At 28.2% G+C, this 24,315-nt stretch overlaps 1 protein-coding gene across 3 annotated transcripts; it reads left to right on the top strand.

The window, feature by feature from the left end:
• The first annotated feature begins 5,888 nt into the window (after positions 1–5,888).
• On the top strand, positions 5,889–21,042 carry LOC145187329 (peptidyl-glycine alpha-amidating monooxygenase-like). 3 transcript variants are annotated; one of them, XM_090084019.1, is made up of 21 exons: positions 5,889–5,949; positions 8,391–8,442; positions 8,804–8,897; positions 9,191–9,281; positions 9,779–9,870; positions 12,663–12,740; positions 12,828–12,944; positions 13,033–13,119; positions 13,236–13,309; positions 13,529–13,585; positions 13,825–13,877; positions 14,479–14,594; positions 14,944–15,337; positions 15,749–15,859; positions 16,837–16,909; positions 16,992–17,134; positions 17,919–17,992; positions 18,107–18,274; positions 18,590–18,696; positions 20,230–20,338; positions 20,582–21,042. In XM_090084019.1, the coding sequence occupies exons 8-21, from the start codon at positions 13,038–13,040 to the stop codon at positions 20,938–20,940; spliced, it is 1,920 nt and encodes a 639-aa protein (XP_089940145.1). In that variant the 5' UTR covers positions 5,889–5,949; positions 8,391–8,442; positions 8,804–8,897; positions 9,191–9,281; positions 9,779–9,870; positions 12,663–12,740; positions 12,828–12,944; positions 13,033–13,037; the 3' UTR covers positions 20,941–21,042. The 3 variants fall into 3 exon arrangements, with proteins under 3 accessions (XP_089940145.1, XP_089940139.1, XP_089940141.1); XM_090084015.1 differs by lacking the exon at positions 5,889–5,949 and adding an exon at positions 6,321–6,476; XM_090084013.1 differs by lacking the exons at positions 5,889–5,949; positions 8,804–8,897 and adding an exon at positions 6,191–6,476.
• The last annotated feature ends 3,273 nt before the right edge of the window (positions 21,043–24,315 follow it).

Here is a 24,315-nt window from a genome sequence, read left to right on the forward strand (position 1 = left end):
TCTTCTGCGATTTTTTTTTTACCAGTTTTTTTTTTCTACCACAGATTGTCATGTTTAAGATAAAAGGTGCATTGAAAACTCAATCTTTTTGATCTTTGTGTGGATGCTATAAAACCATCAAGTATTTCAATTGGTTTTTTTCTACCACAGATTGTCATGTTTAAGATAAAAGGTGCATTGAAAACTTAATCTGTTTGATCTTTGTGTGGATGCTATAAAGTCATCAAGTATTTCAAGTGATCGTCATGAACAGTTTATTTGGCCTTTAGCTGATAGCATTCGTTGCGAGCAAAACAAAAAAATTAGCGAGATTGACTAACTTATGTTGAGGTTTACTTGCATGGTCCCCATATTAAAAGATACGAGTTTTTTGTTTTTTTTTTGCGAAAAAGTAAAATGTGACGATTCGAACAATTACTACTTTCGTTCGAAAATAGTAAAACTAAAAAGTAAAACTAAGTATTTGGAATACATTCTTTTTGGAAGCAAATATCAAACGGTTAAGAAACGATTTAAACACGCTTTTAAAGAAACAACTTGTTGATAAAAGATTGCAGAAAAAAAGCATACAAGTTTTGATTCATATAAATTTCTTATTTAAAACTCGTTACAAAATAAACTTAACGGTTTTAATCAAGCAGCAATTCTGTGTAATGTCTTGAAAAGGTTGAAACAAAATAACAAGGTATAGGAGGTATTGCAATTTTTTTACTCAAAATTTTTGACAAGAAGAGTTTACAGAAAACCCATGTTTCCTATGTTTATGGCTGAGCTAAGGACAAACATTTGGAATAGAAAAACTGACAGGTCCGAATAAGGTTGACTGTAGGAGAAAGACTATCATAAAACATTTGTATGCAGAGTAGGAAAAAAATAAACTTTCATTTCTTTATCAAAATAGAAACAGTTGTCAAAAGTAGTGAAAAACTTCGAGAAAACCACCTGTACGGGGTAAAGGTACACACTCCCCACTCCTAATGTATAAATTTCATAATCTAAATACAATGCAGAAAAAAATTTGCACAAGAGCCTAAATGACAAAGTTTTGTAATTTACGGAAAATAAAAATTTTTTTACATGCATAGAATGAAGGTATATAAGCCCTAATGTCAGGAAAAACAAAGAAAATATTTCGTCTTTGCTAACCATACAAAAAAAATAAAGAAAAAAAAAAAGGAAAAATAGCCTAATGTACAGATTACAGCTGAAGGTTTATAAAAATGTACCTTGGTATTTTAGAGTGTAAGTACAACCCTCGTTTTTGCCCAAAGAAATTCATCCAAAAAAGCGAATCCATAAAATTAAAGAATTTCAATGAAAATGAATCTTTTTTTTCAACATTTAGCAAATAAATATATCTGAATTTGTTTTACTATTTTTTTCGGGAAAAGCTTGTTTTACTTCATTTGTTGTTTCAAAAATGTTAAAGTTTCAAAATTGACAACTTATGTTTTCCTGCAAGAAATAAAAGAAAGTTACAGTGATTTTGAAATTAAAAATTGGAAAATTTTTTCACTTATTAAACTATTGAACTTGGTAAAAAGTAACCTTAATAAGTGTTACAGTCTTTGAAGATGCCCGACCATGCAAGACAACATGATCAGAACCGGAAAGTTGTTCGTATGCTTTGTCTTAAAAGTCCATCCGTCAACTGATTGCCTTTCAAACTAATTGGATTTATCAAATCTATCAAACAAATTTGTATGTTTTCGATTTCAGAGACCCACAAACTTTTTGTTAGTCATGTCGACATCTTTAAGAAGAAAAGATGAAGAAAAAGACGCCGCACTTCCTAAATTATTTGATTTTAAGACTATTCGTGTAAAACCAGACACTTGTAACAAGACTGGAGCTGTTTGATCTGCCAGATTGGGCGCCTAAAGTACAATTAGAAAAACCCTCTATCAAACTCAAAAAAGAAAGATAAAACCCCAGATGTTCAACTTGTTTGATTCGTTTAAGAGGGGAGAGGTTTGCACACCCCAAACATTCCAAAACGGTTTAGAAAAATCTGGTAGCAACAGGTCCCAAACCACCTAAGCAGGTTGCATCAGATGTGATTGTCTTAAAAGAGATTTCTCCCACGAAACTATTCGTCTTTTAAAAGACCCATTAAAACCATCTTTTCCTCTTACTCTTGTTAACATTTTTATCTTTTCTTTTTTTAATAGCTCCATAGCCTAGTCAAGATATAGCATTCATAAGTCGTTTACTACGTTATGAATTTTAGGTCCCTGCTATGCAAACATGAAACGGTCGATTTTCATTTTTCAACGGTTGATGGTTGATTTCTTACAGATTTTTTAACTTAAATAAAAAGAAAACTTGTCAGTGCAAAAACAGTTGCCTCAAGTGATCAACTAGTTGTTGATTGTAAAAGCTTGGCTGATCTTCTCAATCAAATTTTTTATCGACAAACTATCTCACAATTTTTTCTCCAGTTAGGTATTAGTGAGGGTAAATGTTTTTTGAGGTTTTGTTGTGCTATTGTTGAGAGAGGCCCTCTAAGAGTTAAGTTTTTGACAACCGCTCCTCAAAAGAGATTCCTAACTCAGAGCCAATGACAAAAGTGTAACGTGCCAGCATCTTGTGGCAGTTTTAGAAGATCTTCCAAAGAACCATGAAAATGTTTTTGACATATTGGTCATTAAAATTTATTTAGTTCAAGCTATGATTGCATGTGTCATTCAAGCTATGATCGCATGTTACATGGAAATGGACCTTTTTTTTGGAAATGTTGCCCACGAATCAATTATCTCTGGCAATGAAAGCACTTTTGTTCTTGACATCATATCACCAATGGAGCTTCATCTTTTGCTTAGTGTTGTAAACCAGTTGTTTGAAACACTTCAAGTAATTTTCCCATTAGCAGGTAGATGGCCTGTTAAGACTTAACATTTAGCAAAGCCCATATCATTGAGGCCAATTTGAAAGAAATGGCTGCACAAAACTTTTAAACAATACTGACATATTTCAGCTATTTGTTTAAATGGTTAAACTTCTCAAGTCTTTGAAATCAATTACAATGAGGATATTTTAACTCAGTTGTTAAAGTTTGTTTTAGCACAGAGCTGGATAATAATTTTGCTGAAAAAATTTATCAATTCAGAAAGTCATTTTTGACAATGTCAAGTGGAAGTGTTACTCCATAAGTGCATACAGTGGTCCGCAAGAAATCTCCACGAAGTGTTTACAGTAAACAAAATGTTGATAACAAATGGTCTCCTAGCCATTTAGAATATGGCAAGAGTAGGCATCTTTATGAACATAATTGTGTATTTTGCGTAGAATTTATTCTTAAAAGTTTTTTATACAAATGCGCCATACTTTAAAAAAATGCGCGCCATACTTTAAAAAATTTAATTTGTTTTCTTTGTGCCATACTTTAAAATAGTAACTGTGTAAAACAACACAGTACTTGTATAAATTATATTTCTTATACCCACAAATTGAAATACTTGTCAGAAATATTTTTATAAATTGAAAATTCATAGCAAATCTAATATTAGTATTGGTTTTGGCCTATCATAAATATATTCAAAAATAAGAATTTAGAATCTTGAAATTATTCCTTTTTTTTGCAAATTTATTAATGTTTTTTAAATTTCTCATAATTATGTTGAGAATTAGTATTTATTGGTTTATATACTTGCATACTTTCGGCTGAAGGAAAACTTTAACAATAAAATATCATTTAGAGTCTTTCTTACACAATGTTTTGGTCTTTTTTTTTACAAAACACGTCTTTCTCTGGTATGCATATTTGAGAAAAAATTTTTTTATTTGTTTCTCTTGACATTTTGCCTTGTGTACCTTCATTTTATGCATTGAGAATTTTTTTTTTCTTCTGTAAAATGCACAACTTTGATATCCTGTCATTTAGGCCATTTGTGCAGCAAAAACATGAAAATGAATTGAAGGTTCCCACGTAATAACAATCAATTTTTTCCTGCGTAACTAGATTTTGAAGCTTATACCTTTGGACTTAGAGGAATGTGTACTTTCACCCACCACCACCCCATATAGGTGTTTTTCTCGGGTCTCTCCGATGAAATTTTCCTCTAAATTTTGACAACAGTGTGGGCTTAAGGAAGTGATTTTCCAAAATTCATAACGTGGAAAGTGACTGTTTCAAGTTCATACGCATCACATTTCCTTGTGTTTTATTATATATATATATTTTTTGTCTTATGACAAAATAAACGTTGATATTTTTGATCATCAGAAACTAAATGAAAAGTTTTACAAATTCAGTGGCACAGAGAAAAAAGGAAGATGAAAAATTACTGGAGATGTTGTGAAAAACATTTTGCGGGAAACAAAAGCAAAAAAAACTACTCTAAGCATCATAACTAAAAAGTTACTATCTTTCGGACGAAAGCTTTTCCAGCTAAAATTTTAATCACCAATGTAACAATTTACAACTGTAACTGCGACAATTTACAACTGTAACTATGACAATTTTTTTGTTTTGTTTTTGTTTTTTTATCAAGAAAAAACTTTTTAATTCATTTAACATCAGAAAAAGGTACAAAAAAAATACACCAATTAAAAAAACAATCAGAAATTCAAATCATATAAGGGGAGACCGGGGGGCTGTTGATACGTTTTTAAAACTTGATAAAAAAAGGTGAATAATCTCGAGGTTATTTTTCAATAGAGACATTTTTACAGATTATACGTGAGGTTGTCAAATTGTATACATTTTCTTATTCAGTATTCATTGGGATTTCATCATGGATTGATATACTCCGCAACAACACTTACAAATTTTACAATTGCATTACTAAAATCAGCGTTCTATGAAGATTGTTTTTCGTGCGCTTAGACTAATTCATGGTCAACATAATCTTCTGTTGGTTTGTGCGTACGTATAGGCGCATGTTGGAAAAACTGTGCAAATTAGATATCATGTTATATAATTAAGCAGAATACTCATAGAAGTTGAAGCTTTAGTGAAAGCATGGGTGTCAACATCTTTAGAAATGCCCTCCCCTCCATCTCTCTCTTTCCGAGGGAGTTTTTTTTCGATTTAAGATTAAATATTTCATTAATTGTAACATTTAAAATGATATAGTATCAACAGATAACGTTGCGTGCAATATTTTTAACAAAAAAAGAAAAAAAAAAGTTTTGGATAAAGATAATTCTTATTTTCATGAGTGAAATTAAATACAAAGAGTTTCTGCTAATCCAGAGAAGGATGCGAAACTCCCCTTGGGGAGCCTCTGCGTGTGAAAATATTGACACACTTCTCTCTTACCAACTTCCCCCTTCCTCTAAAAAGAGTTCTAGCTAAGGACTTATTTTTTATTTCAGATAATTTACACCTAAGAGAATTTTTTACTTTAAAATTATGAAAATTTTACCTTAAAATATTGGATATGTTGAAACAGAATAACAGAGCTCATAAAATAAAAACCGGAAAAATTGCCTAGAAAATTTGTTGGATTATCTCATATGCCGCATCAAGATTATCACTTTGTTAGTCTGTATTGTCGTTGGTCAATGGAGATTTTTTTTGCAGTCTTCGCTAAAGTGTCATAGCATAAAGTACACGTTGTAAATCGTTTTTTCTGCAAATGCAAGCGTAGCTTGCACATGGATTTGTGACGTAATTTTTTTACAGCTCAAGTCTAATTATTAGTTGGTAACTTGAACCAAAAATATATCAGCTGACATGTTATCAAGTTTAATCAACAACACATGTAAAAATCTATTTATATTTATTTTTATTTCCTACTCTTGAAGAATTTCTCGGCTATTTTATTCAAAATTTCGGTAGTTTTTATCTGGCAATATTTTCAAAACAAAAATATTAGAACTGGTCCCACTTCTTAAGTGAAAAATGTTGTAATAGAATAACTCGTCTCATATATCGTCATAGACATAAAGAAGTTAAGCAATTTGCATTTGGAGCCATACTTTCGTTTTGCACTTTGTCTTAAGGTTACATATTTGGTTACATATTTGTCTTTCGTTTCGCGCTTAGTCTTACATAATTTGAGTTAAAGCACTTTTCTTGACGCTAATTAGTTATCATAATTGTTCTGCCAATCGTAATTTACTTTCAAAAAAATTCAAATTATCTCCAATTAGGCAATTATACAATAGGCTTCAATCAACTTACGAAAAATATCGGCAATACTTTACGTGTTTTATAAGAATTTTCGTTTTATTTATTTTTTATATATTTTTAATTTTTATTTCGATTAAAAACATCGTTTCCGGAGCTATGAATTACTTAAACAATACTTTTTAAAGGAACGCTATATGTATTACTGTTATTTGTTTTGGTTATATTATTGAGCAGTATATGTAGTTATGATATAGGATATAATAAAAAATATATATGTAAATATACAAAAATGATTACACACATTAAGTTATTGGTGATTCTACTATTAAATCCATCCCCAATAATCTGCTACAATACAGTTTTAGAAGTAAAAATGCCTTCTGTTTCTCCAAAAAAGGTACATATTTGAGTGATATTAAAATATATTTATCACTAATAAATTTAAATTGTTTGGATAAATGTAAAAATAGAGTTAAAATAAAATGCAAAATGTCATTTTACATTTTATTTTAACTTTATTTTGCATATCAATAATGGTTAAGTATTGGTTCATTTGGAATGCATGAAAGTTGTATTAAAATTAAAGTGACTAGGTAAGTTAGAACGTAAAGTTTGATAAGTTACTTATCAGGTATAAGTGCAATTCATTATGCTACTCCTTGAGTTTTCATATCCCTACTTTAAATATTAAAAGCAAAAAAAAAAAAAAAGAGAAGTTAAAAAGGGAAAAAAAAAGGTTTTTATAATGTTTTATACAATTGGCCACAATGCAGGGTAAGTTTAATGTTTGGCCCAGATAAATTTTCAGAGCTAATGAAAATATTTTCATTGAGTTTTTTGAGACAAAGTCAGACAATGCCATGCCCTGGAATAAGTTTACTTGGGAATATATTCAAAACATATTTAAACTTTCATTTTCATGGTGGTAATCTGTGCTATTTACCTATCAATACATTCAAATGACTGCAAATTCCAAGGTAGGCTGAGATCATCTGTTGGTGCATTACATAATTCAGTGTAGTAAACCAAGATATGATAGATGATAATAGATAGATGGTAGTAGTTGAAAAGCAGGTCAGTCTGAAAGCTTTATTATTCCATAGAATCTTTGTGTTTCACCAATTAAATAACAAGTAGTAAATTCTTTTATCCAATAAGAAAATGTTGATAAAGAAGCTGCCACCATCACACTACCTGTTGTAACAAGATACTTTGTTGTAACAAGATACTTTAACTTCACTTCTCATCAATAATTTAATATGTTTGCCTGAATATTTGTTTGTACAATGTTCCACTTTTGCAAAAGTTGAATGTGATAAAGAATCAGAAATATAACTGTTGTTTGTTTTGATATGGTGAGTTTCTTCTTCTTACCTTGTGCTAACATTTTAAACTTTTTATAACTTTAATGGCACATTACAATTTGAAGAAATTTTTTTTTTCTGTTGGAAAAAAAATTCCTCAAATTGTAATTCCTCTGTACCTTAAATCAGGAATCAAATCATGACCACAGCACTTAAATTTTTTTCACAATATGAAGATTTTCCTCATAAGATCTTCAAGCCAGGTCATTTAAATATACAAGAACTGTTCATAGCAAAATTAAAAGGCTTATGTGCTTAAGGCATGGCTATCTAAAATTCAGGCCTATTATATGTGCCAACCATAAGAAAAACTGGAGACTGATCAGCTAAGAAAAGTTAATGGAAGGAACATATACTGAAATTAAAAAAAAACAATTACATTTCCTAAGACTGATCTGGTTATGGCTTTGAGATGTTGTGTTACTAACTGTTCTACTAATTATTTAATGGACAAAAAGAAAATTTGGTATTTAGATTACTAAATGATCAAGAAGTGCATAGAAAGTGCTCTTCCATAATCTGCAATTCCAAGAATTAACATTCCTGGTATTAAATGAGTTGTATAATGTGTTGTATGTTTGAAGAAGTGACCTTTAAATATTTTTCAATCCAAGTTTGAGAAAAGAAAACCTAAGCTCAAATGTAATATCTTAAAACTTTAGTTTTCCTCTGTATTTTTTTGTGTGGACTTTTTACAAACCAATATTAAGGTAGTGGTATGTTTGTGAAAATGTCAGTATTATTTATTTAAAGAACTACATCACCAAAATCAAACCCAAAATTGTTAGCAAGAAACCAAAACATATTATTTACATTTTTGTACTTTTAAAGGAAAAATTGCTTTTTTTTTTTTTTTTTGTTTTTTTTTTTTCCTAGAAAAACATATTTTAAACAAAATAGTTACTTGTACATGATGCATAAACACTTCGTTTTTTAACTGTTTTTAGGGAGAGTATCTTTGTACATCTGAACCTATTGATTTAGATAAAATATATGCTTGTAAGTTGGTTTACTTTTTTTAGTTCAACAAGTTTGTAAAAGAATTTTAATTTTTGGAAAATATTTAAACAAGTTTTGTTCAAAAATTGCTTTGTAGTTTTTCCAAAATGTCAAGAATTTTTAGTATTGAAAAAGAACAAAGTTCTGTTAAAATAGCAAACAGCAATAAGTATTTATGATGATAAAGTAAAAATTTAATATAATCAACCCCTGATACAAACAGGTATCTCAATACAGCAAATGTAGCAAACCAAATTTTTTGTTTCCCCTCAATTTTAGATAAAACAACTTTCTATATAAAAAAAAAAAGTTCAATAAAATAAACTCTCAATATAACAAGTCACTTTTCATTTTCTTTTAGGGTTTGTTATATCGAGATTCTATTGTAATATTTTGAGCGAACAAAAGATATTTACATTGTTAGTGCTAATTATCCAATGTCACTTGTCCTTTTTGTAAGTGTTAGATAATTACTGCAGCAAATATGAAAATAAACAGTATTTTGGTTGATTTACTTTTTATGAAATTATAATATGTTAGGAAGAAAAAAAAGTTATTCTACTTTTTATGATGAATTTTCATTTTTTGTAAGGTATGAGAAAAAAAGTTATAATTTTTTTGGCTGTAGCAATAATTAGAAGAATTAGAATTAGCACTTTTGCTTAGATCTTTTTTATTCCAGATACCTAAACACCTGAGTGTCAACTAGTTGATGCCACAATTACATAATGTGCTGTTTCATTTTTAGTAAATTTTGAAGCTATTGTGCAGAACAAAAGCATTGTTAACCACATTTTAGTTTATGGGTGTGAAGAGCCAAGGAAAAAGGAATATTATTGGTGAGAATTTAATGTGAACTAAAGTATTTTTCTTTAATATATGGCTACTAGAACTTATATAAATGGTTTTTTTTTACTGGATTTTCTGAAAGTGAATTTAAACTGGTAATTACCTTTGGTGTTATTTATTACCGTTACATCGAGGAAGTTTAAAGTTTTATTTTACATTACGGTTGTATACATGTATGTATATATGTATATGGATATGTATGAAAAAAAAAAAAAAAGACCAATTTTTTGTATGTTTTATGAGCTCACAGCTGATATCACAAAAGTCAATTTAGAATTTCAAATAAGGGATTTTGCAGGGATTTCAAACTGTGTCAGTGCAAAAATAGAAAATTTTATAAAATGTTTATTGTACTTCAAAATGTTTTCTATATGACAGATACATTTCTTATTATTTTTGAATAAAAGGTTGATTTAGCTACAAGTAGCCCTTTTTCCTTGTTGCATTTTAACTCCCTAGCTACCTTAAAAAGAACTTTATTTTTCAGGGAATGTGCAAAAACCAAGCCATGTGCTCAACAGAAAGAGTTGCTGCTTTATGTCTGGGATCAAAATGACTCATCATTTAAGCTTCCTAAAAGTAAATCTATTTGTAAAAAACACTAAAGTATGATCTTTGTTCTGTTTTTATTAAATATCAGTTTGGATTTAATTTTATAAAATATTACATTTACCAGTGTAGATGCAATATTCTACACAACTTATATCTCCTATTTTTAATTGAAAAGAACAAATTCATATTTTAATGATGTTAACTGATGACTAACTGATGTGTAAGTCAAAGCATATTTTTTCCACAGTTTTTTTTTGTCTGTAAGAAATGTCTTAAAAATGAAAACAGTAATTTTCCTTGAATTTGATGATTAAAAATAGAAACTTGTTGTGTAAGCTTTTTTACATATTGATTTACCACTTAATTCATCTTTAAGCCCCACTTAAATCATCTTTGTTTTACCTATCAAAGCCCCACTTAAATCATCTTTGGCTCAACCAAAAGGTTATTTATTTGGTTAAGAGATATTTGATTGTCATAAGATATCAAAAAGGTTTGCATCACAACTGCTGCTATCAACAGAAGTATTTTCATTTTGACCAATCACATCATCCTCTGTCCTATCAAGTGGATTATATACAAAACATTTTTTGAACAATTTTTTAAAAATTTTTTAACAAATCATCCTATGCTTCTTTTATCCAATGAGAAATTGTTGATAAAGAAGCTGCCACCATCACACTACCTGCTGTAAAACTTTTTTCTCTTGAAATAATTCAGGATGTCAATTTTTTTTATAGTTTGTCCTTAGATGGTTTGTTTAAGCAAACATCAATCAGTTGAAACAATACTTGTAAGATCTTCTGGTTATTAAGCTATCACTGGTTATCTGGTTATCACTATTATTTTAGTCTTCCAATTGTTATTTAACATTGTTTTTATGTCCAAAACCTTTCTTATCAATCGCTTTGTCTGTCCATCTTTTTATCATGTATGTAAAATACTACGCCACTGGAAAATATTTTTTTTAAGCCATGTTTTGTTTAAACATTACAACTAGTTTTAATTTTGTATTGCCAGTCAGCCAATCAAAGATCACATTTTGTGTCTCAAGTTTTCTCCCATACTTTAAATATTTACCAAGTTTTCTCTCATACTTTAGGTATTCACCAAGTTTTCTCCCATGCTTTAAGTATTTACCAAGTTTTCTTCCACTTTTTCTGATAATCTCTAGTTGTTGTTGCTTTTTTTTAAATTTTTAAAGTTTCATAGTTTTTGTATAAGTCCATGTCATTTACAGGTTGCATTCTATTACAACTGCTATTCTAGTTTGTTTTTTTTTTGTTTTTTGTTTTGTTTTTTTTTACTTAAAAGAAAACTTAATGTGTATGGTTGTAATTGAAACTTTCCAATTTGCATTTTTATATTTTAATTTTGATCCACTCAATATAGTAAGTTCAATTTTTTTTTCCAAAATATCTTTTTTTAATTGATTTTTAAATTTTAACTAGCGGTATTGGAAACACTTTAATTAGCGTTATGGAAACACTTTAATTAGCGTTATGGAAACACTTTAATTAGCGTTATAGAAACACTTCTTTATGGAAATTATTTTTTGATGCTAAACTGCAACTCCATTCAAAACATTTTTGAATGTGGGGAATTAATTAAAGTCACTTCAACCATTTTACCAGAAATACATCAATGTTCTTTTTTGTTTTACACAAAGTGAAAACCTGTGTAATTTTTTCCCTTTTTTGTTTTATTGAATTAATTTAAGTTAACCTTTAAAAAAAAAATCTAAAAATACAAGTTTAATTGATTGTACTGATCAAAAAGGTTTTTTTAATCACTTTTTGTTTTGTAAACTGTGAATCTTGAAATTTATTGTTAGATATTGATGGAGTTTTTATGGTAGGTAGTTGTTTGTTTTTTATTATTGCAGTAACCAAACTACAGAATGGGAAGACCAAATAAATCTTACAGAAGAAAAAAAACTTCATTGTTCAAAGAAATTTAAAGAAATTTATCTTAATATCAATGTAGATTTCCCAAGACAGCAGTTTGTAATATCACTAAACAAAGAGCAAAATGGTTTATTAATCAAAAGTAATATACATAAAAAACAAAAGAAAAGACAAGATCATCATAAATCACTCAAAAAATGATCCCCAAATTGCACAAAAAAAAAAAAAAAATCAATTGCACTTTTGTATCTGTGAAGCTTTTTTTTTGTGCCTATGTGCTTCAGGTTTTTTTGGAATACTATTTGCCAAAAAATTGTTTATTAAAAATTGCCATCTTTATTGGGCAATTAAGCAATTGGGGAAATAATCTCTGGAGTACCAAGTCGAAGTTTAGGTCTGATAGAATAAATGACTTTGAGCTCTATTTTACATTAAGTATGTGAACTTTATGCTAAGCTGTTTTAAATCAAAAAGACTACCTAACTAAGTACTAATGTAATTTAATTCATTATTTCAAAAAAAATTTTCCATTACTGTGATGTAATCTTTTCATTTTTATTGATGAAATTTCCATTAAGTATTTTTTGATAAAATAACACAATAAAAATAAAGGAAGCAATTAAAGTCTCAACACAAAGTACTAAGAACTCCTAACATAAAAGCTCCATCAATTTCTAACATTAAATTTCAAGGTTCATTTTTTTTTTTTCTAAATAGCTTAAACTCTCTTCTTATGTATCGTATGTATAGTAATTGAACCATTTGAAACTTTTTGCTTTGTTTACTTATAAAAAGTGAATTAATTTTTTTAAAACTGAATAAAGTAATACTTCAGAATGTTTTTACCTGTTGTAAATTTTTTAATTCATGCTGTTAACGTTTTATTTTATTTTCATAATCTTTACATTTTAGATGTCGGTTTTCAATTAGGCACAAGTAACAAGATCCAATACCTAGTTTTGCAGGTTCATTACACTGGCTTTGTGTCAGGTCATTACATTTCAATCTTTTGAATTAACTTAAACATATTTTAGAAGTTTTTGAAAATTTGAAGCATCTTTAGGTTTTTCTTTATAGATGGTACAAATGATGAATCAAGTGTTTTAGTATCTGTTACATCTAAACCTCAAAAATTTCTTGCTGGCAGTTTTGTTTTTAGTCCATGTGATTCTAACATACCTTTAAACTTAAAAGGTATATTTTTTGTATTGCATTTCAGACATTTTAAACAAATTTTTTGTATTAAACTGAAGCAGATATTGTCTCTGCTTAAATATTTTAGGTCATATGGAGAATGTGGATATAGAATGCGCATATCATGGTGACCCAATAATAGCATTTGCATACAGTGGTTATAACTTTAAAAGAGGTCCATCTTCTTTTCTTTCTTTTTTACCATATTGATCATATTTATGCTAATACTTAGTTTCTTTAAACCCACAATTTTAAATCTAAAACCCATAATGTAAAATGTAAAACATTTAGGCTCAACTTCTGCTTACAGATTCCGAGATAATCATAGATTTTTGATTGGTGAGCTAGATGTTCCCCAGTCGCAGGTAGTAAATTACTTTTGGCTTAATATTTTGTTATTGTTTTAGCTAAAAATGGTCCTAATAATAAAATTCAACTTTAATTTGCATCATTTTTTTGGGGCTGTTTTGGGATAATGTTAAATATACCCAGTTTATTGTAAATATAAGCGCATTTTGGTGCACTAGTTTGTTTACTGTTTATTTATTATTTATTTTTACCTTTCCCAAATTTTATTTCATTAGGCTTTTACAATAATTCCTAAAGGAAAGAGAGTTTTGGTTCATGAATCAGATATATTGGTTAGTAGTTATTTATTTTTATTTATAAGATATGTACTTAATTTCTAAACAATTTATAAGTTCAAAAAAAAAACAGCTTTGATAAAGTAACCATTACTAAATATCATGACAACAACTTCTGTCAACTTTACAAGACTATGACCATAAATACAATTATGAATGTAATCATAAATCCTTCACTCTGAATATGAGTGATGATAGCAGTGATGTTTTTATTGCATCTAGCACTTTCTTTGTAGACTGCTCGCTGCACGTTTATTGCACAAAACACTACTGACTTTTTAAAACCTGGGTATGTGTATAGTTTTAGATTTAAAAAAAAAAACCATTGCTCAAGTATTTTCTTACTCTTTTCTCTTTATTTGCTTATATAGTTATGCTTCATTAAGTAATTAAACTGTTGTTGATAACAGAAAAACCATATTTAGTTTTAAACACATTCAAATTTCCTAAAAAATGCATTAAATAAATTGTATATACAAAGTAAATGTAGTTGCATTAGAAAATCTGATTGGTAGAAGTTAAATGTTTAAGTATAATGGAAAATAAATGTATTACTGATTGTATTTACATATTCTGATAATATATCTTTATCTCCTAAAAATAAAAAGCAAAATTAAATAACATTAATATTTTTATATATAACAACTTTTAACCAAAAAAATTATATATAATTATGTTTTGTTTAAACTTAATTATATATAATTTTATAACTTCACCCACTGATACTTTTTGTTAATCTGTTTCATTTTTTCAGTGTTATTCTGTCACTATTTTATTATCATTGCTTAATAAAAGTGGTCTCCTATATTTGTTATACCTGTCTAACTTTTATTGTTTGAATATTTTTTTTGTTGAAGCAAATTTTTAAGGAAATTTTTTCTTTTCTGAAGAGAGCTCTGCAACAATCAGATTTGTAGTTTCTACTTTATGTATTATAAAGTAAACACTCCAAGAAGTTTGGTCATTGACCAATGTCACAGCATTAAATGGGATCAATTCTCAAAAGGTTTTTATTTATTGCATTTTTTTTTTAACTGTAAAAATGTTGTTGGTTTTGTTTTACTTTTACTTTTATACTTTAAATGGCGTGTAAACATAAGTAATCAAAAGAGCAGTCATTATAATATTGTTAAAAAAAAAAAGTAAAGTTGTCAAATCTTCGAAAAGATGTTTCAGAAAATGATAGCTGGGGAGTTTATTTATAACACAACTTAGTTAACTGTAAATATAGTTAGCATTGTGTTCCAATAAATCTCTCCTGCTGGATGAAATAGAAATATAAATCTATTTAGAAATTAATTATTAGTTTATTTACTGATTCATAGTCTGTAATTTTAACCATAATTCCTTTTCAGATAAAAATGCACTTGAAAATTCAGAAAAAAGATTGCTGAAAAGTCATTACAATCCCACAGGAGTAACTAGATCTATGCAATCTACTTTACTGCCCTCAACATTTTCATCCTCTTTATTCAAAATTATTACCAATGGTAGAAAAATGAACTCTTCTGGCATTGATGAGAAGTTTTCCATTCCTAAAAAAGAGAATGCATCTTTATCATCTGTTACAATGTTAAAGTTGGATGGTCTATCAATAAAAATTCAATCATTTCCATTTCCAATCTTTGTTAATAGCTGGAAACTTCAAGATAATGTTTTAAAATTAATTGGAAATGTTACTTCAGTTGATGTTAATAAAAATGGCAGTGTTTTTATTTTAAACAGTGCTGATCGTTCTATGGATATAGAGTGAGCCTTTTTTTTTTTTTTTTTTTTTTTTTTTTGTATACTGTTGCTTTTTTTTCAATTTTTTCCCTTTCTTGTGTTTCATATCAGGCTTTGTTAAACTTTTTTTGTTAATGTTTTATTTATTTGGTAAATTAAAGGTAAATGTAAGATTCTTTTAGTATTTACTACACCAATTATATAAATATATCTTGCAAGAGTCTTACAGCCTTTTATTTTAAGAAAATATTTAGTATTTAGCTTTCACTCTTTTACTTGGCACAGAAAAGTTTTGTTTTGTACCAAAGTCAAACAATGAAACCTACTGAAAAGTTTATAAGATTTTTTTTATTTATATTTATAATCTTTTATAAGATTTCATGAGATTTTTGCAGCTAAAATGTTTTAAGATTTTATATATTTTTTTGTTTTCAGTTCATTTGATGAAGAGAACTTTTATGCACAATCTTATGAAACAATCAAAGAAAACACAATCCTGTTTTTAAATCCAGATGGAAGTCTTAAAACAGCGTTTGGTAAAAACTTGTAAGTCCTTTTCATCTCAAGTTCTTTTTGAAATAAAACTTACATAAGAATGTTCATCATCAGCATAAATTAAAGTTGAAATGTCAAGTTAAATTTGATGCATGTTATCCTACTCTGCAAAGTTTATAGATGACATATCAGCATGAGTACTAACATAATTATTTGCATTTAAATAAAATGCGTCTGAATAGTTTAAAGAAAAGTCTTATTGATAAAAGTGGTAAATTTTCATATAAATAACAACAAAAAATACAAGTTAACGCCAAGAAGAGAAAAAAAAAAAGAAACATTTAGTTCATCAAAACCATTTAACTGCTGCTAATCAATGGTTTCCTATTTATTTTAAGTGTTATGTTTTAAATTTAAATTAAGCAAAAAGTTTACTTTGTAAAATGCTCAAACAATATTAGATCTTTGTATCAATTACACCTAAATAACATAAAGAAATAAACTGATTAAGCAACCAAATAATCTTCTTAAAATAATCTTCTAAACCTTTCTACTTGTTTACGCAACACTGTTCATGAAATGCAAGAAATGCATCTTTAGAAAATGGCTGAAAATTCAGTTATTATAGCTTTGACATGTTCATCAAATGCTCTGTTTTTGATCTTCATTCAGGTTTCAATTGATCTATCATTTTGATAGGAAAAAAAGAAAAATATTCTAAATATTGCAGAAATAATAAAAAAACAAGATTGCCCACCTCTGATGAACTTAAATTACAGAATTTTAATTTTTTACTAGCTACCATAGATTATTATAATTATAGTTATTTACAAATTTAGTAGTTTTATCCAAAAAAAGGTAACTTACCCCAAGAAGAGGGATGTCTTGTAAAACTTTTTTACAGCAAGAGAATGTATTTCCTCTGCAAGACATCTCTCTTTAACCAGAGTTATGTTTTTACATTTCTAAACTTACAGAATTATTTAAAACTTTTAGAAATAAATAAATGTATATTTTTCTTTTAATAGATTTATTTTACCAGTAAGGCTGAGAGTTGATCATCAAGATGATATTTGGGTTATTGACATTGCTCTCCATCAGGTGGTTTATTGTTTGCAGTAAATATTTTAATGTTAGGTGTGTTTTATTCCTGTTAGGATATGAAAGAAATTTTTTTTCTTAGATCCTAAAGTTTTCTTTGAGCAATTTATTGAAACCAAGTTTAGTGTTAGGTGAGCGGTTGACACCTGGTTATGATCAAATGCACTTTTGCCAACCTGCTGATTTAGTTGTTATGCTGTCTGGGTTTTTCTTTGTTGCTGACGGGTTAAACTTTTTTTATTTTTTCTGCATAAATAATCTTTTTTTAATATTTATAAATCTGTAATGTATATTTAAATCTGTAAGTTTAACAGCAAGGTAATTATAATATATTTGTTGCATAAATATATCATTATCATCTTCTTATTGAATTACTAATATAAAAATAAAAAAATTCTAAAAAAAAACTTTTGGAATTACAGGAGACCTGGGGGATTTTCAGAGAAAAGAAAAGTTTTTGATTTGTTTTTAACTATTTTTGATTTGCAAGAACAAAAAGACTTTTTTTTCTGATAATAATATTTAAATATATTACAAAATTGCTAACTATTTTGCAATAAGTAATAGTTTTATGAACAACTAAATCAATCTTTTCAAAAGATTTGTTGAAGCAAGTATACAATTAAAAGAAAAAAAAGTTAACCTAACCACTTTTTCAAAGTTGTGATAAAATTGACCACCAGAATGCTGCTAATTAAGGTTCTTGGTTGAAATGTAAACATAACATACCTATAAATAAGAAATATAGAGAACCTAATCCTCTTAGAGTAATGATGATGTTAACTATATATTATAATTTTACTATAATTTTAATATGTCATAATTATATTATAATTATGTTATAACTGTAATATAATTATATTATACTTATATTACAATTGTATCATAATTGTATTATAATTATGTAATTGTATCATAATTGTATTATAATTATGTAATTGTATCATAATTGTATTATAATTATGTAATGATGACTGAAGTTGAAAGTTTCTTTTTTCTATCTGTAAAGTTATTGTAACAACCGAATTATAAAGTTTGATGCTGATGGTAAATTTATGAAAGAATTTAGAAATTCCCAATCTGGTAGGCTTTTTTTTTAGATGAGTTTTTTTCTAAGTTTATTAGATAACCAAAAACCTATTATTGTCAATAGAGATTTTACAAAGTTGAAAAAGTAATTTAATTTCTTTACATAAGCTGAAACATACCCATTGGCACTTGCATTGGATAGCAATGACAAATACTTGTATGTTGGCTACCGATATTCAATTCTTGTGTTCAAAACAGATGGTTCATTCTTGAATGCTCTTATTAAAGAAGCTCCCCATCTAGAACTCCGTTCCATGGCATACAGTCATTTGCAGGGTAAGTAATTTGTGTTTAAGAAATTATTTTTGAAATTTCAAAAAATGTTTGAATGTTATTTTTAAGCTATTTAAAGTTAAAAAACTAAACCCTTTTATTGTTGTTGCGTGTGATGATTTTAATATTATATTGAAGTTGCACAATAACATTATTTTAAAGTGATTTTAAATTATTTAAGTTTTTAAGTTTATCATTTAAAGTTTCATATGACTGTATTCTTATTAGTAGCGACCACTGTTTGTATCTGTTATACCATATTTCTCCATTCAGCAGAAAATCTTTTTATTTCTGTTTATTTCTTTTCAATTTTCAAAGGTGGAGTCCTTTTTGTAATAAGTGGTCAATATGGAGAACCCATACAAGGCTTAACAATAAATACTAAAAGTGGCGAAGTTCTAAACATTTGGCTTGAAGATCAGAAGGTAATACCTACCTGGTACTTTATCATAATGTAAAACTTAAAACCACTTTAACAATAAAAATATAGCACAATTTCTTTTTCATGTCAATACTATGACGTTTGTTTTGCTTGTGCTTTGTGTATAAATAAAAAATAACATCTAATGATACTTTTAAAGAACATGTAATGATACTAATTAAGACAAGAATGTTGAAGAATAACAATAGCAACCACTCATAACAACAACTTTAGATTAGATAGTTGGAAAACTATACACTTTTTGCTTACATTAGTTGTTTTAACATTTAAAGAGCTACTTACTAACAAATATATTACGCCTTGTGTATCCCTTGTGAAACATTTTTATATCACCCTTCACCAAATAATATTAAGTAGAAAAAGGTTTCTAAAAAATATTCATGTTTCCACCAAAGTTTCTTTTATAAAATAATGAGTGAAAATTTATCATAAACATAAAGTTGGGAAAACTATAGCAGTTAAACTGAAATAATCCAATATCAATAATCAAACTATAATTTTTTAAAAGAAAACCTATTTTCATAACTAACCTAATATTACTATATGGGGTTGTTACGAGGGGTGTCCGGTAATTTTCTAGAAAAATAATGGAAAACAATTACTATTGGCATGAAACAATTTGTTTTTTTTTGTTTTTTCGTTGCATCTGCAGCTGCAATGACTTCTTCATTCGATGTAAAACTCTTTCTATCAAGGGATTTCTTCTGGTCTGGAAATAGGTAAATAGTCACTGGGAGCAAAATCTAGAAATTTCTTTGCACTCTCATTGGCTTCGATACATCTATCGAAGCCAATGAGAGTGCAACAATCGTCGATCCTCTAACAACATGGCCTTTTTGAATGGTTTCTGATGTGGTGACAGTTTTTGGACGTCCAGTGTGAATTATCAATCAATATCAATCAATCAATATATATATATATTTCGTGTTAAGGATGTTACAAAAAACACAGGTCATTGCAAATAGTAATTCACTAATAAAACGCAATGACCTAAATAATATAAAGAAAAGATAAGAGAAAAACATAAGAAATAAACTAGTCACATAGTAAAAATAGAACTTTACAAAAATTTATAAGTAACACTTATAAAACAGACTTTTAAAAGAATTAAAATTTAGGTCAAATGTGAATTATCCTCAAGGCCATTCATCACTGCACGATATTTGATTTTTTCCGAAAGCAAAAAAAAAAAAAAAAAAAAAATGGACACATCGACACCATCTGACTTGTAAACAAAGAGTGAATGGACACTGAAAAAAAAAAGTGGCGGACTTACCAACGCCTTTTAAGTACTTTTCTAGAAAATTACCGGATAGCTTACGTATGTAAAGTTTACGTCTCTGACTCGGTTAATGTCAAAAGTTTTTTTTATAACTTTTCATCTGTGATTTTAGTTTTTCATATGAAGTTTTTTAACTCTTTATTTTGCATTTAAGTTTTATCTGTTCTTTTCATCTATCACTTTTTTTAACAGATGACGTCATTAGAAACTGCATAAAATATTTTTCTTGAACAGAATTTCTTTGGTCCAACGCATATTTGCACGTCTTATAATCAAAGTAAATTGTATCTCTCAAACATTGGTGGACGAAAGATTTCACAGTACTACATCCAGAGTTTTAGTGGTAATGTTGCGTTTTGTATTAAATTGTACCTTAGCGTACAAAAGTTGGGAACAACGGTTTCTTTTCTTCTTCTTTTTTTATCTTTATCCGATTACACTGGAATTTTAAATTCTAATCAAGCATTTACGGTATTTTCTTTTATTACAGATGCTTTTATTACAGATACTAAAAGTATATTTATGTGTATATAAAAAATCTTGATTGCTTTTCGTTTTTAGTATGTAATATTTTTTCCTTTTTCAGAGGAAGTTCCTTTCGTAAACAATTCTACCCTGGAATCTTTAGAAGATGACTCAAAGTCAGAATTTTCAGATTCTGATGGTATCACTTTAATGCCAGTCATTGTCATAGTTTCTATATTAGCAACCCCGATAGTTCTTGTTGCAGTCCTTTCATTTATACAGTGTGTGCGCCTTCGAAGAAAAAGGTATTTCGCCCTTCGTGAGCGTGCAGCAAGTAAAATGCGGCGTTATGAGACAACTTTCTTCGATTGTTGTGCAACACCGACGTATCATTACTCTGCTGATCGGGTTTTTGATAAATTTCTCAACGATCATTCGGATGATGATGAAGATGAAAATCTCTTTACTAGAAAAGCATGAAGCTCAAAATGTAAATATATATAGGGCAGAGTGTAATAAAAACCTAAGATTAGTTTTAGGTGTGTTAACTAAAGTAAAATATATCGGCATTCAGCAAGATAACATATTTCTTTTGAATTAACATCTTGCGAGGAGAAAAGTCTTTAATGTGAAATAAAATTTAATCTGATATATTTTATAGGTTATTAGTTTCCGTTAACCCTTAAAGGACGTGAAAAAAAGTTACGTTAAGGACGACAGGGGTATTAAGCTACCCCAACGTCAAAAACTTTTTGCAAATATCTTAGGTATAGAAGATTGCTGTTTGCAACTATTTTTGGAAGAAGACTTAGGTGATTCTTTCCAAAATTCTCTTCTATGTGAAGCCCCATTTTTATAATTTGAATTTGACAAGAACAAAATTAAAGCGTTGTATGCTGCAATACCCAAAATATTAAAAAAAAAAATTGTGAGTGGCTATCGATTGCTCTTTTGACGACTCGAATAGTATCTGACAACCTGGTCTAATGTGTCAACACCACCTTATACATGTTGTAATCCAGTATGATTCTAATTTTGAATAACTATTTCGTTATTGTTATGAAAGGTTGATAAAAATGACAGTTTTAAACCGAAAAAACAAGAATTCACAACGGTATAAACATCTAAAAAGGACAACATCTCCTAAATGTAACTGCTCATCAGTGGTAAGATATGTAGATGGACTATAGTTGCTTCTACATTTAGTACTAAGCGTTTTCATTATATTTCGAAGAGGTGAAAATTTCTCATCAAAATCCCTCTCATTTCTAGTTTCTCTCTCATCAAATCGAATACATCGTCGCAAGTCAATAAATCAATCTCGTTTTATTGAGGCAGAAAAAATACGGATGCAGTCTGTAAAACTTCAAAGCTCTTTTATGGTTTGGGTTTCAGAATGAAACACTTCAGATTGTAGAATGAACCAATGAACTCATAAATTTCATTAATTGTTGTGTCGACCGATTGTTTTAGTCTAATTCTATAAACTTTAGATTTAGTGCAGTTACCAACAATTCGAATAATTATCAACTCATACCACAAGTTTGAGTTGCAAGCTGTGTTGGCCAGTAAGTTGTCGAATAATATTTTGGGCACGTAGCTAAGTAGCATTTATCACTGGAAATGCACTCCATATTTCCTCACCATTCTTTGAAATTATATCTTGACCTAAAATTTGATTGTCATAATCACTTTCAGTGCCATCAGAAATAATAGAACCTTCATCATCTAACTCATCACTTGAAGATATTTCATTTAAACCAAAAAGAATTATAAGCTTCAACTGCGGCGTTCTTTTTTTGTCAACTCATAATATTCTATAATCTCAACTCATAGTATATATAATCTAAAAAAATTGTATTTTTTATTTTTTTGGTTAAGTAAAAATTGTACAATAAATATAACAAATGTGATAAGTATTATCTTGTGTCAGTAATGTAATATTTTTAGATAATAAACATTCGTGACAAGCATAACCATTTATGACTAAATAAATAATGAATGCATGCTAAAGTTTACTCAGAAGCACCATATCAAATGAAAAAACAACTAAAAATAAAACAAATACTTTATTTCATGTCACTTATAGTTTACATATTACTATGCTAACTAAGAATGAAGAAACTTGGTTGAGGTAGAAAAAATACCTCAGACGCCATTAATGTAACAAAATTTTAAATTATCAAATGTTGTTAATTTTTAAGTAAAACAAAAGATTTTTTAATTTAAAACTTCATTACATGATACTAAAAGATGTTCTAATGTTGCAGATGAGATAGACACGATTTGTATCTGTGGCATGAAAAAGACACCTCTGGGGTAGAAAAAAACACCGCAGTCCTTTAAGGATTAATATAATCTAGAAAGAAAGAAATCATGTTTGCCCGTGAACGTAGGCCACACCATGCAGTATATGTGCTAATAGTATTTAAGAGGGCTCAACCTGTCAGACAGAAAAAGTAAACAAGGAAATTGTAATACAGATGAATCTCAGCAATTTTTAAGCAAAATCCAACTTTGCGAAAACATTACTACTGGAATTTACTTGGGTAAATTTTCCCGCCAACTGCAAAGATAAAGTTTTATAACTTTTTTTTATTAAGTAAAGATTTCTTTGAACAACTATCAAGATCGTCATCAACTTTATTCATATTTAATTTGTTTTTATTTCAATGATGCCTAGTAAGGGTCTGCGTCTCGGAATCGTTTTCTCGAAATGAACCGGGAAACGCGTAACTAGACGAGAAATTTCCCGGAAAAAAATAACGAGACAAAGGAAACAATTATCCCGGAATAAAGTTATAAATCGGGACATAATTTTTTTCTCGGAATTTAAAAACTGTGTCCCGGATAATAACGAAACGTTACGAGACAGATCAATTATATTAACTAAGGGTCTGCGTCTCGGAATCGTTTTCTTGAAATGAACCGGGAAAAGCGTAACGAGACGAGAAGTTTCCTGGAAAAAAATAACGAGATGCAGACCCTTAATATTAACTAGATATCTTACTCGCGCTTTCGCAGTGAAGAAAATTTTTTGCCAACCAAGTTTGTTTTGCTAGCCAGAAATGACGCACAGTGACTCAAAACAGCAAAGAAATGGCACTAAAACCCTCACAGTTTTTTGGTAAATATAGTGCTCTTTTTTAAATAATATTAAATTAGAATGATCATTTATTTAAAAAGTAAAAACAGTTTTTTAATAAAACTTATATTTTACATTTTATGGTTAAAAGAAGTTAAAAATTTTAATATTATTTTCAAAGAAATCTAAAAAATTAGAGATTTTTATTTAGTAAAAATGGAGAACTTTTAATTTAAGTTAAAGTCTATATTTACTTTGAAGATAATCTTGTAACTTTATATATTTTTTGAATTTGAGTTTTTTACTTGTATCTTGAATTTGAGTTTTTTACTTGTATGACTTGTTTCAACATATCAAATATAGTTTCAAGAAACATTTTTATCATCATATGCTACTTAGAAATTTGTTTAAATGTTTTAATTTGAATAATGATTTACTATTCAAGAGGTGCTAGATATTTTAAATAGCATTACTTAACAACTTCAATATTTCCTGTATAATATACAAGTAGTATTATTTATTTAAACATTATAGGGAACGTAGTGTGGTAATTGTCAAAGAAGTTATAACATAAAATGTTAAACAGTGTAAAGTGAAAAATGATACAGAGTACTTAAAAATGTTTCTGATATATATTAATGATATATATCAGAAACATTTTTAAGTACTCTGTATCATTTTTATATAAACAAAAAACAACAACAACAAAAAGGTTAGATCTTATCCCGAATATACGTGAATTAGGAGTGGATAAATTACCATTTTGGAAG

Source organism: Hydra viridissima, unplaced genomic scaffold (assembly GCF_058129835.1).
Source record: "Hydra viridissima isolate aposymbiotic clone 2 unplaced genomic scaffold, HvirCarnegie_v1 scaffold_1, whole genome shotgun sequence".
In the NCBI taxonomy this organism is placed as follows: domain Eukaryota; kingdom Metazoa; phylum Cnidaria; class Hydrozoa; order Anthoathecata; family Hydridae; genus Hydra; species Hydra viridissima.